Source organism: Eubalaena glacialis, chromosome 6 (assembly GCF_028564815.1).
Source record: "Eubalaena glacialis isolate mEubGla1 chromosome 6, mEubGla1.1.hap2.+ XY, whole genome shotgun sequence".
In the NCBI taxonomy this organism is placed as follows: Eukaryota; Metazoa; Chordata; class Mammalia; order Artiodactyla; family Balaenidae; genus Eubalaena; species Eubalaena glacialis.
Window position 1 is genome coordinate 87,642,075 of NC_083721.1, and position 13,559 is coordinate 87,655,633.

At 35.8% G+C, this 13,559-nt stretch overlaps 1 protein-coding gene across 2 annotated transcripts; it reads right to left on the reverse strand.

Annotated features, from left to right (window-relative positions):
* Nucleotides 1-314: 314 nt before the first annotated feature.
* On the reverse strand, nucleotides 315-10,133 carry TTC14 (tetratricopeptide repeat domain 14). Of its 2 annotated transcripts, XM_061193374.1 has the most exons (12): nucleotides 9,832-10,133; nucleotides 9,239-9,363; nucleotides 8,940-9,139; nucleotides 7,864-7,948; nucleotides 7,638-7,767; nucleotides 7,158-7,313; nucleotides 6,698-6,769; nucleotides 6,170-6,289; nucleotides 5,943-6,065; nucleotides 3,517-3,634; nucleotides 2,481-2,590; nucleotides 315-1,660 (listed from the first exon to the last, which is right to left on the reverse strand). In XM_061193374.1, the coding sequence occupies exons 1-12, from the start codon at nucleotides 9,990-9,992 to the stop codon at nucleotides 742-744; spliced, it is 2,319 nt and encodes a 772-aa protein (XP_061049357.1). In that variant the 5' UTR covers nucleotides 9,993-10,133; the 3' UTR covers nucleotides 315-741. The 2 variants fall into 2 exon arrangements, with proteins under 2 accessions (XP_061049357.1, XP_061049358.1); XM_061193375.1 differs by lacking the exons at nucleotides 8,940-9,139; nucleotides 9,239-9,363 and adding an exon at nucleotides 9,400-9,520 and having other exon boundaries at nucleotides 9,832-9,923.
* Between the last annotated feature and the right edge of the window lie 3,426 nt (nucleotides 10,134-13,559).

A 13,559-nucleotide genomic window follows, 5' to 3' on the forward strand; every position in this document is an offset into this window, starting at 1 on the left:
ATGTAGTCTCTTAGGGTCTTGCCAATATTTAAAGAAATTTCTTAGTCCTATATTGCTAGAAAGAAGGGGGGAGAAAAAGAGAAATAAGTAAAATGGGCCCTAGTCAACTTTTATGGCTTTATTCCTAAGGTACCTGTTAAACAGCTGATACATAAACCATCTTAATTAAATCAGGGTTTAGAGGTCAATTAGACAAGACAGATAATCTACCATTTTAAAATAAAAGTTATGCAAAAAAACTTTATATTTAAACAATGAATATAAAATGGTACTTATGAAACATTCAAATATATTTGTTTCAAAAGTCAAGAGCTTTTAATTTAACAGAGGAGAGAATGAAATAATTTTTGATAAAAACGATCCAAGTGTTCAATGCACAAATTTAATATTCTCTCAAACAGCAGGATAAGGTGGACCCAAGGAATTCTCACACACCATAATACAATGAAGAAACAATACTTTGAGAGTGTTATCTTCAGGTGAAGAAGTTTAAATCATCAGAGTAAGAAATAACTGTATATAAACATACACAAGAAAAGCCTGAAAAAAATCAAGCTATGAAAAGGGGACCTACAACTGAAATATACTTTGAGGATCGCTATAAAAAGCACTTGATTTCTGTAGTCTCTACAAATAAAATAACTGCAGGAGCAGATATTTCTGCACTGGACTGTTATTACTAAAAGACCAAAACCTTTTATTAAAAGCCTTTAGTGTAATGGTGCTGATCCCCTTGGCATATTAATTTTTTGGCTTATTTCCTTTTTCTTTCTCAAATGCAGCTATCTGATTAAATATATTGAGTAAATTTTGAGGTAATTTTTTTTTAACTCCACTTTCTGAATGCTCTTTGCTACTTAGTCCCTCTTCTGGAACCTCTGTTTTAACATCCTCCTCATCATTACCCTCTCTTTCATATTCTCCTTGATTTTTATTTAATTGATATCTTTGCTCATGTCTACTGAAATCACGTGATCCAGAATAAGTGTATTTTTTATATTTTTCAACTGACTTCCAAGAGTAGTCTGAGCTTGCTGGTGAAGTGGAATATCTCACGGAACCTGGCTCCCACCTTCTATAGTGTTCTTTTCTTCCTTCTGTATCTTTCTCAAATCTTCTATAACCATAAATTTTTATCTTGTCCTCTGAATTCCTATAGAAGGAATCTGAGGAATCTCTTCTACTGGAAAAATGTCTTTCTGATTTATGTGGCTTTTCTGTTTTGCTACTACCTGTCTGAGTTTTATAGCTATTATAAAAATCTCTTGGATCTTCAGACCTACCTCCAAAATCATCCGGAATTTCAACTGAAGATGAAGAAAGAGGGCATCTATCTTTTTCTTTTACCTGTTTCTTTTGATATGGTAACCTATCCTGCTTTTCCAGTAGTTTTTCCACTTCTTGTTTTTGGTTAAGAAAAGATGCTGAAGTATTGGCTGGAACTGGGAAGCACTCATCTTTCTTATTCTGATCTACCTGATTTGAGGATGCCTTAGCTGAATGCCTTTTGGAACTTCGAGAAGACTCTGAGCGATTCCTCTTATGTTTCTTATGCCTTTTGTGACCAGAAGAGGAAGAGGATGAAGAAGAAGAAACTGATTCATCAGCAGAAGAAACACTTGAAGAGGAAGAAGTTGATTTTCTTCTTTTTTTCTTTAGCCTAAAAAAATGTAGTTAACTCATCAGATATGTTGAGTATAAAAATGTTTAATTATCCATAAAGATTTTAGTTCTATTTTATTCTCTCTAAATATTTTCATAAAAGTTGTGGCTTAGATAAGGAATTATAATAATAATCCTAGTTACTACAAGATCCAATTTTACCATGTCATGACTTTTGGAAAAAAATACTTGTGTAGACAGTTGTTACTGTAAGCAAATCCATCATTTCTGAAAGACACAGTGACATTTCCCATATTACCTTAAAAATTTAAGACCATATGAATACATAAAGAAGAGAATTGAGGTTTTATATTTGGCTACCTCTAGTTCATAGTTTTTCCACCTCAGTACTATTAACATTTTTGGCCGAATAATTCTTTGCTGGGAGGGTAGGGTGGTGGTGGGGGAATCCTACATCATCGTAGAAAATTTAGCAGCATCCCTGACCTCTACCCACTGGATGCCAATAGCACTCTACCAGTTATGACAACCAAAAATGTCCTCTGGGGGACAAAACCGCTCCCAGTTGAAAATTACTGCTCTAGTTCTAAAACATTTCTCCCTAAAATACAGATAATTAAAATGACTTACATATTTTAATTCTAAGATTAAATTTTTTTTTTTTTTTTGCAGAATTCTAGCCTTCCATTCCACTTTGCTTTATCTCTTTTATAGAAAAATTTATGGTATACATACTTGCTAAGAATCATTGATTACGACTTGAAACACTTTTGTTTTACTTACTTTACCTCCCATATGGCACTTGGTTCAACTCAGTACCTGCTTTAAGTTTAAGAATACTGAATATCATAGTTTACCTTTTCTCCTCTTTTAAAAGCTTACGTAACTTTTCTGCACTTGTTTCTATTTTCCTTGTTTTCTGCTTTTCTTCCTTTTCAGCTTGTCTTTCTCTTAATTCCAAAGATTTCTTTTAGAACCCAGATATCGGAAAAAACCACACGTTAAAAATAGCAGAATATATAAAACCCAGTTTTCAAAAGACCAACCCCCCAACCAGAAACCAAATGTGGTATACCCAAATCACCATATATCCAGCATTAAACAAGTATTTTTAACATATAAAAATTAATCACACAGGTGTTTGGCATTAATCATTGGAACAGCCAGAACAGTATTGAGGACCAATTGCAGTTGGTATTCCATGAAAAAAGAGGAAGCCATTGCATCGATTCCCATGACCCAGAGTGCAAGAAAGGGAAAAAATAAAATACATGAAAAATTATTAAAAAACATTAAAAATTTAAACAGGACACAAATTTTATAAATAAAATTCAAATAAAGAAATTCCATTAAGGTGAATTGAGGGGGAAATCACCATGTTCAAATACAAACCATTTAAAAAATAGCACAGCCCAGTTGGATGCATGATTATATAAGAAATCATTTTCCAGTTTGAGGATGGGGATGAGCAGCACCAGATGTCACAGACACAGCAGCAATGGTCCAATTCAGAAGAAAATGCATGAGAAAACATCATCATCAGTATTACAGGAAAAGACAGTTTAAAATATTTCTCAAAAAGGTTTTTTATAATTAGCTCAATTACAGTAACAATACTGAATTCTGTAACCACCAGGAAAGCTCACTACAAGGACAGTTCTCAAATCCACATACCAAATTTAGGCAATGGGAATTTTCTTACAGGGCTATTTTTACTTTTGAGTATTAACAAAACTATGAAGCAATGTCAAACCCAATTAAGAAAAGCTATGTCTAAAAAACTCTTCATAATGCCTTAATTAAATGATCTAGAATAGTTTTCCCTAGAAGAAAGTTAAGTTTTGGCATTAATTTCAAATCTCATTAAATTTCTAAGAGGAAATAAAGAATCACCTGCATATATTTATGAAGCTTCTGCAAAGCATCCTCTGCATCTTTAAAAGTTTCATCCAAAGCCAAAGCTTTCTTATAGTAACTTTCAGCATTTAAAAACTTTTCTTCTTCTTCTAACCTAAATTTGAAAGGAAAATTTAGCTTTTTTTTGAGTAAAAATTAGAAGTCATCAAATATGCATATACGGCAGAGGTGTATATGACAGAATTTATTAGGGGAAAAACCATGTTCAGCAAATTATTTTATTTTTTTAAATAAATTAATTTATTTATTTTATTTTTGATTGTGTTGGGTCTTCATTGTTGCGTCGGGCTTTCTCTAGTTGCGGTAAGCGGGGGCTACTCTTTGTTGCGGTGTGCGGGCTTATCATCGCGGTGGCTTCTGTTGTTGCAGAGCACGGGCTCTAGGCTCGCAGGCTCTAGAGTGCAGGCTCAGTAGTTGTGGCGCACGGGCTTAGTTGCTCCGTGGCATGTGGTATCTTCCCAGACCAGGGCTCGAACCCGTGTCCCCTGCATTGGCAGGCGGATTCTTAACCACTGCGCCACCAGGGAAGCCCAGCAAATTATTTTCAAATTGAACAGTACTTAAATATTGTGCTTTTACAGCTATTTTTTGGTAAAAAGACAATATAAAACCACATAAAACAAATCAGAAAAACTGAACTCAAAGATACAGAGAACAGATTGGTGGTTGCCAGATGTGGGGGTTATAAGATAAAGTCCTGGGGATGTAATGTACATCATGGTGATTATAGTTAATACTATATTGTATATTTGAAAGTTGCAAAGAGAGTACATCTTAAAGTTCTCATCACAAGAAAAAAAAAATTTAACTATGTATGATGATGGATGTTAACCAGACTTACTGTGGTCAATACTTCACGATATTTACATATATCTAATCATATACTGCACATAACCTGAAACTAATATAGTTATGTGTTAATTATATCTTAATTAAACAAACAAAAAACGAATAGGAATCTATTACTGATACCTAAAGCCATACTGTAGGTCAAGCATTGGCATTTTAGTATAATACGTGAAAACACATGATCAACTGATATCCTCTGTAAATTTACTATGATCTTGAGCTTTAGTACAGAATTATATAGGCTGGCTTTTCCTAGTAATTTATGAAGAATTTTCCTTTCTACAGAAAAATTTTCCCAGAAAATTCACTGCTAAAGTTGGAAATACCAAGGCATACGTGTATATCACAACCAGCCTGTAGATAGAATAATTATTAGATGATGTTCACAAGTCTATGTTGTGAAAAATGAGAATTAGAAAGTTTAGATACACAGCAGTGAAAGGATTTTGCAAAATATTTTCAGGTTTTGGAAAGTAGGAAAAAGTAATTACTATGAAACAAATTTAAAAACCAGTGGGTTCAATGGAATCACTTGTGTCAGACTGGATGAGGGGAGTAAGGGACCAAAGACGATCAACATTTTTGGCTTGGATGATGGAATAGATGGTGTTGTCATTCACTGAGCTAAAAATCACCAATATGTGAATAATAAGACAACCACATTTAAGTAGGTAATAGCTTATGTACCTAGTGAGAAAGTAAAAAGCTGCTCCAAACACTTGGGTCCAAGTAGAAGTTCATATCAGTTAAAAACAAATATTACAAAATTTCATTTATATGGAGTTCTGGAATGATCATACAAACTGGAATGATCAGGCAAATTCATGAAACAGAAAAGAGATGATTCTCTTTAAAAAATTAGCAGCAAAAAGATGCTATTAATCACAAACTGGTCTTTAATGATTAAAGCAGAGTGTTAGCAAATTATTTATATTTAAAGTATTATGTTTCTTCAAAATATTTTATAAATTAGACTACTCTATTAGTCATTAAATATTTATTATAAAACTACTATGCCAAGTATTATGCCAGTATCTCAGGACAGTAAGATAGGTTATAGGGTTTGTTCTTAATGTTTTGCTCTTCGTTTAATCTAAGTTTTGTGGATTTCACTGGACAAAGTAGAGCAATAAGCTGAATACAACAGTGAAATCTTATTCACAATTAACTATAGAGTTCTCAACTTATATTTCTGGCATTATAATTACTAAAATGATGAAATAAATTAGAAATTTCTAGTGTATGTCCAGGAAAAGAATATTTACCTAATTTCTTGTATCTTTACATTTATATTTCTGTGTAATGAAAATATTCAGAACAGTGAAGTCAAGACACTAAAATATCTCCTATCTTAAAGAACCTAAGTAATAAAGAAGGAAAAAAAGGACTAGAAAATGTATAGAGGACTATATTTAAAAAACATTTTCAACCAAAATTGAAACTAAGAGTGTCTGAACTGAGTTAGAGATGCTATTTCCTTATGTTAAGTTCAAGATTTTATAGTACCTGGTTGAATATTAGATCTTTGCTGTTAAACAAAATCTGACACTTACTGCCCTCCTCTTTCTACAAGGGTCTGGCAGAGGTATTTTCTTGCATTCCTGTGAGTTGGACAGTTTTCCAATGCAAGCTCAAAATCTTCTATTGCTTTGTTCAGACTTCCTTTTGTTGCATATCTATAGATATGAGACAAAATTAGAGGAATTTATCTCGTGAGCTATTCATAAATCTTATACACATTTACCTTGTAAATATTCCTTAAAACCCATTATCCACTTACAATGCTCCACGAGCTACCAAAGCTTCCACATTTTGTTTATCTATTTCCAGAGCCTTATTGTATTCATTCATAGCATCCACGTGGCGTCCAACCTTAAAATAATCAACTCCAATCTTCACACTAAAAAGGCGTTTGTAAAGCATACATAACAAATATTTCACAGAATATCCAAACAAAATGTCAGCACGAATAAAATTTTAAAGCAAATCAAATTTGGTTAATATTTAGTCTTTGATATTCTCAACATAACTAAGAAGTATTCTGTCTTTGGATAATTTCATAACAAATAATTATGAAATCCAGATATTGATATACTAATTCCTTTTTTAAAAAATTAAAAATATTGGCTATAACTTAAATCTTTAAAGTTTACAACATAACACCATTTACACCTTTAACAAAGCTAATGTCAAAAAGGTATCATTTAAATTCATTTATAAACAAATTTGGTCTTAAAGATGACATAAGCATGCTTGCCTTAACCGAACCTTTTAGACTAATGCAAGTGTTGAAAGACAGTCTTCATACCATTTTAAAGCCCAAGATGCAGACTGCTTCTTTCTTAATGCAGAAGCAAAATCGTCTTCAGAGAAATTTTTGCTATTAAAGAAAATAAAAGTCAAACTGTAAATACTTTTTGGGGTAACTATATCTCTCCACCTGACAATAAAAACTGAATCCCAAGCAAGAAATTTGTATTTTATTTACAAAGCAAAATTATTGAACTCTCAGGAATGACTATTACTGTTAAATATTATTTTTTTCTGCATCTTTCTCTGCATCTTATAAATTTTTTCTGCATCTACCTGGTCACATGGCACACATCAATCACTGATAAAAGACTCCATTCCAGAAGAAGGGGATCACCTAGTTCATTCAAACTTTGGCAGCAAGCTTAGGATAATCGAGTATTTTCTTCAGTTATGCAGCTTTTGACTTCAGCACCACTGACCTCACCACTTAATAGAATAATACTGATTTACTATACCTTTGCAGGCCTCGCATTAAAGATGGTGGATTAGATTCATCTATTCCTAGTTTTCCTAAAAGGAATTCAACTACTCCTGGATTAACAAATCCCAAAGAACTCTGCATGATATTCTCATAGGATTCTGAAGAATTGCTATTTAGTTCAACGCTTCTCCTTAAAAAAAAAAAAAAAAAAAAAGTCACAACAAAAATATAAAAATGATTAACACGATTAGCATGTCCCATTTTCATTAAGGAAATAGCATTATCACATGGGATTTAAATACTCAGACCATTTTTGTACACGAAAGTGTGGCAGTAATGACTTGGTTCCTTTTGCCAAGTTTGAAGAAATTTAAGGGTTATAAAAATAAAATTAGCATATTTTGAAATAAGAGAAATTAGAATTCTACTTTGTTAGAAGTTGGGCAAAATTTGCTATTTTTTAGCAAAGAAATTGTTTTCCACTTAACTTGTTGAGACAATGTGGATAAATTACCTGTAGTACAAAGGAAGTTCTTCGGAACTAATTACACCTAATTTAATACCAGATAGGTGTGGTGGAAGAGATGAGCTATATAAAGATACAGCAAGCTTTTCATGATATCTGTCGATATCCTTGATTCCAGCTTAAAAAATAAGAAAATTGAGTTGATTAACAAGGCAATGCAAACTAACAAATATGACAACTGTTACTTTTTTATTAATATGATGAAACTGATTACCTCGAATGATGTCACCAATTTGGTAATATGATAAAGGATCCCCATGGTTACTGAGAGAAGGCACGTCTCTTAGTGGACATAGAGCCTGCAATGAGAAGTACTGTAAAACACCAGACATTCTATTCTTTGGTGAGAAGTGTCTTCTTTTATTCTAGCTGTTCAGTATAAACAGCTAATAGTTGACAAGAACATTAAGAAAACAACTAGCACCCTAGAGTCTAAATTTAAATAAGGATTTTAATAATTTCTGTGCCTAAACATAATAAAACAAGTTTTCTGGTTCAGGTCAAAAACTAAAATCTCATGCAATTTGCAATTAGTTTTAGGAACCACATATAAGTATGGATGATGAAACAAAAAGTTATTTTGTGCTTGTTAAATATAAAACTAAAGCTTGTCCAGAAAGTAGGAGAGTTCCAAAGAAAATGAAATGTGAATTCTTCAAAGTTTACGTCTGTTATCCAGTTTGTGATACCTTCTGCTTTTCTTCCCTTTCTATCTGCCTTAACAGACAGTAAATATCAAACCTTTTAAATTAAAGTGACATACTATTTCAAATTTAGGTCTATTCACCTTGGGCAAAGCATCTTATTATAATGTACAAACCACTTAATTTAATTATTGTAAATACATATTGAATAAGACAAGAATTTGTTTCTAAATTATCCACATACAAGTATCTAATGCTAAATACTAAATAATTAAAAACATGTTCAACTAGAAGAAATAACCCCAGGCTACTAATCAATCTCACCATCTCCACTGATATCTCTTTGAGCATTTAAAAAAGGACCCCACCCCTGCCAACCAAAAGGACCAAAACCCCCCGAAACTAGAAATGGTGCCAGAAACTGTAAGTAACTCTATTACTGCTGATTATTTTTTAAAAAGGAAAGGTGCTTTATATTTATACTTTTTACTTAATACTTATTTGTTATTAATTAATGCTTATTTAATTCTCAAAACTATGTCTGCAGGGTACACTTAATTACAACTGGATGCAAAGACGTAAGTTTTGCATTGAGATGACATTTTATCCAAAACAGAATCAAATAACTGAAAAGTGAATAACTTACTGTGATTTCTAAATGGGATATATCTCTCATAATGCCACTGCCTAAACAAATCAACACCATGAAAAACCCAAATTCCCGAATGGAACTAATTCTTCCAATCACTATATCACCACGCTCAATATCTCGAAAAAAGAGCTCTCTCCGGTCCATACTAGGTATCTCCATGAATTGCTCTAAAGGTGGCATGATTGCATAATGCTCTGAAAAAATAATTAACAAAATTAGTAACAATAGTTTTGTGTTCATCTGAAGTGCTGTTAAACCAAATCGCAATCAAACGATTTTAAGATTAATCTCACCTTCATCGTCTTCATTAACTTCAGAAGTTGTAGGTGCATCTGATTTCCAGGAAAGTGCAAAAAGCAGATCCGCTTTTTTGGAAATGAATTTTTGTATTTCAATGTTTTCAAGTCTCTTCTCTTTTCTTAAAAAGAAACAAAATTTATGAAAACTGGTTTACCTGCAAAACCTTGTCCAAGCGTCTGCTCACGGCTTTCATCGCCCAATCGGGTCCGTCCTAAGCTCTTGGCCGTACATCCTCCGAAAAAAAGTTTTAACCAAGGATTCCCTCATTCGCCGGTCTGTAGGTGGAGGGTGCGGAAACTTAAAAAGGGACAGCCGCGGCAGATACACAAGCCCAAGGGATTTTAGCTAAAGAATCCGCGCCTCTGGTAGTGCAGTACCAGATTTAAAAAGTTCAGCCCGCATCCTGCATTGGCCTCACACCAGGAGTGGGCACCCTCCTCCATCCTGCCCTCGGAACTAGCGCCGCAGTTCTCACGTGCTCACGGCCTCGGCTCTGCTCCTTCAGGACTCAGCCGGCCGACTGCGGTAGTGGAGCCCGGAGCTGCGTCCCCTCCCCCGTCTCGCAGCGGCGCCGCCGTCCCATTACCTTCCCTGTAACTGCTGCTGGGGCGGTGGGCCCCGGGCAGGCTCGACCACCGACCCCAGGAGGCTCCGGAAGTGCGGATTGTCCTGCTGTTCACTCCTGAGCAGGGAGAGCAATGACGGCCCGTGGAAATTCAGTGACTGCCGCATAAGGTCCCGGTCCATGGCTAGAGACTGACAGGCCCAACGACCGGGGGTTGCTAGCCCCCCGTTCCGTGCCCACTACTTCAGCCCGATGGTCCGGGAGGCTGAGGAAGCAGCCAGGAAACCGCCGGAAGCACACACCCAAACACTTCCCCACAGGAGCCTCCCGGAAGTGTTCTGGAGCCGCCCCCAGCGGCAGTGCCGCGGAGCTCAGCCTTAGTCTCGCGAAAATGAGCGAGGTTACGGAAGCCGAAAGGATGGGGCCAAGCTTTTCTGGAGCTAAGGGATGACTGCGGCTTTGAGGTAGTGATGTGTGTAGCAAGTTTGCTTTGTAAAATTTCCGAGGTATTAGTACATTGAAATGGCCCGAGCTCTAATCTGTGGTAGGTAATAATTCATCCTCTTATTTAGCGCGGCACTTCTAAGTGCGAGTGTTAGGAGGAGAACTCCAAACGGGTTACAAAGTTTCTTCCCTCGAAGTATTCGCTGCATAAGTCACTACCTGCGCCTCAGGCATAACCACATTAAAACGACTGCTCTGGGAGATTTCCTGGTAGGCTAAAGGGCAGAAGAAAGGCAGGACACTAACATTTACTAAACTCTGGAGCTGTGTTTTCTAGCCATACCCTGTTCACTATTAGTGATTTTAGAGTTAAAACCAGAATGGCCTTAATGCCTACGTGTACGCATATATACATTCTTTTTTATTTCTTCAGTTTAAGTGGTTTCTCAAAATTTAGTGCTCATAAGGTTTACTGTATAGTGTGTACACTAAAGTCAATATGCTATACTTAGGGGTAATTAAAGTGATTTTTCAAAGGTAATTGTGACAGGCTTCCTCCCTCCCCCCCCCCCCCACCTTACTTACTGACTTGGGAACCTAACCACTGTACCTCATCGTACTCTCATTTTGGAGATTGAGGAAACAGGCCCAGAGACTCTCAATACATTGCTCAATATCACCAGCTGGCAAAAGGCTAGTTTGAATTTCAACTTACGACGGAATAGATCTTCACTGGCAGAGTTGCTGGAGGAAGTATTTTTATCATATAGAAGGTCTGACTTACTCTAATATTGAAATAATGTGGCTTTGTTTTATTACAATATATTAAAGTCTGTATTACTTAAGTTGTGTAGTTTAGCCTAGTCCTCTTGAACAGAAATAAATAGCAGCAGTTATTCTGCCACCTTCTGCAGCTTTGCATATTTGGGGAGATTAGTTTGCCCTTCATTGTCTCACCACCCAGCCAGAGTATAGTGAATGCCTTCACACTATTTTGGTTTACAATTACAGGTGTATTTAAATTCATTTTCTGCTGGGATGGGTACCTTTGACTTTGAAGAGGAGAGGGTATGGGATCTTTGAGGTAGGACTGGAGGGAGTGAGGAGAGAAAGTGAGGAACTAGTTTTGCTTCTTATCTTCGAGAAACCAGTCCCACAGATGGAGCTTCTCAAGGTGGACACAGAAAGAAGACACTTTTATTTTCACTTCTTGATTTAAGTTTTTTGGTTACTGGTTTGACTGTTAAAAGTATTTAAAAAATATTTTCCAAGTAATTTTTCCACATTAAGCAGTACGAGTGATTAAGTGAATATATGGGAGGTAAGAGAGGGCAGGGCATTCAAGACAATCATATCTTTGGTGTCTTCACCCTGGGCCTATTTTTACTGTGATGTCAAATTCCATTTCTAAATAAACATATATGTACATCTTTTAACAAATGCTCTCTAGGCCCTGGAGATATAAAGATAAACAGAACAAAACAAAACAAAAAAAACCTGGTTCTTGCCTGGCACACAGTTCAATGGAGGAGTAGACATAAGAAGAAACAAATATGGCACAGTGCTAAGTATTATTGTCGTGGATACCTGCTACGTGTCTGCTTAGTTCCCTTTTTTTTTTTTCTGGGAGATGAGGTAGTGGGAACTGATGAAGGTAAGAGGAGAGAAGGAGGCAAGTATGTGCACTTCAGGATGAGGGAGCAATAGGATTAAAGGAGTAGAGATGTGAAAAAGCAAAATGCTTTCTGGAGACTGCAAGATTGAAATTGAGTTAGGTAGGGATATTTTAGTTATGGACATTTTGGTTGTTTAAGTGTGTCATTGCAGGTATTTTTCCTATAACGAGGCCACTTGGTTTCATTCATAAGTACGAGGTGCAAGAGGTTTAGATTACAGCTTTGTTACCGTATAAGGTAGCTTTGTTCTATTCAAAGTTCTATTCGAGGGACTTCCCTGGCGGTCCAGTGGTAAGACTCCGAGCTTCCACTGCAGAGGACGCGGGTTTGATCCCCGGTCGGGGAACTAAGATCCTACATGCCTTGCGGCGCAGCCAAAAAAAAAAAAACAAAAACTAAACACCCCCTCCCCAAAAAAACCCAAAGTTTTATTCAAAGTCCCCCTAAATTGGCTCAAGAAAGAGTGAAGAATACTAAATAGAAAGTATGGCTAGACCAGCCAAAAATCCATCCTTGTTATTAAAGAAATAATTTAAACTACAAGCCCTTGTGATAAGGGTTGGTACATCTTCATTCATTCAGTAATCTTTGTTTCCACCACCTTCTCTTTTCACTTTTTTCTATCACAGACCAAGACATCTCTTTAAGAAAAACATTGCTAGTCTAGTATTTATCCACTTGAGTGTGCTCTAAGATCATTATGAGTATCAGATTTTCCACCCTTTACCAGAAAACCAACTGCCAATTAAACAAAGATTCAGGGATGGGAAACTGACCTATCATATAAAGTCATTTTAAGATAGTTGTGTCTCTAACACCTTCTCCATTTTTTAGTTACTGGTAAATGTTTTGAGGATATTATTTTAATGTAAATCAGTTCATATGTCATTGTCTAGGATTGATTAGCTCAGTCATTTTGAATTACTTTTTCCAAGAGGAAAGATCATTGGTTTTAGTTCCAGTCTGGGCTGGTTAGATTGAACAGACCCATGGGTGAATACTGCACAACTCCTGGGAAGGGTGGTGGTGGTGGTACTGGTGCATTTACATCATAAACCATGTACAATACACATGGTACTTGCAGAGATGTGCAGTGCTTGACCATACACAGTGGCCACCTGCATTGCTATTCTCAGCCAGCTATTTATCCATGTTTGTTTACAAAAAGGACTTGGAAATAGAATGAGGATATTTAAGAACAAATCCATCATGATTGTTGAAAAAACAAACCAGTTGAAAGATGTATAGAATACTTGCATGGAATAGATAGGTCAGTACGCTTACTCTCAGGTACTTTGTTATGACTGCTTATAAAGATACGTGCACACACACACACACTTCTTAGATTCTCATTTTGTGGCAGTTTCTCAGAATACTGTGTAAGAGAACATGTCAAGGTTATAACCAAGAAAAATTGACAGCTTAATTGATGCTAAATAAATAGTATTCCTTGTCAATACATTCTGGGTTGATTTGATACTCATTTTTAATGCATTTGGGTGTTTCTTTGAAAAAGAGTAGTTGATCATCTTTTTATTAATTTTTTTCTTTTGGGCCCCACTGTGCAGCTTGGGGGATTTTAGGTCCCTGACCAGGGACTGAACCCGCGCCCTCGGCAGGGAGAGTGCA

What these genes read in the sequence shown, in the direction of transcription:
- TTC14 (XM_061193374.1), bottom strand. Translation starts at nt 9,992, where the DNA reads ATGGACCGGGACCTTATGCGGCAGTCACTGAATTTCCACGGGCCGTCA. An exon ending in GAACTTCCTTTGTACTACAG is followed by an intron (nt 7,314 to 7,637) that starts GTAATTTATCCA and finishes TTTTTTTTTAAG; the next exon opens with GAGAAGCGTTGAACTAAATA. An exon ending in TTGGTAGCTCGTGGAGCATT is followed by an intron (nt 6,066 to 6,169) that starts GTAAGTGGATAA and finishes TCATATCTATAG; the next exon opens with ATATGCAACAAAAGGAAGTC.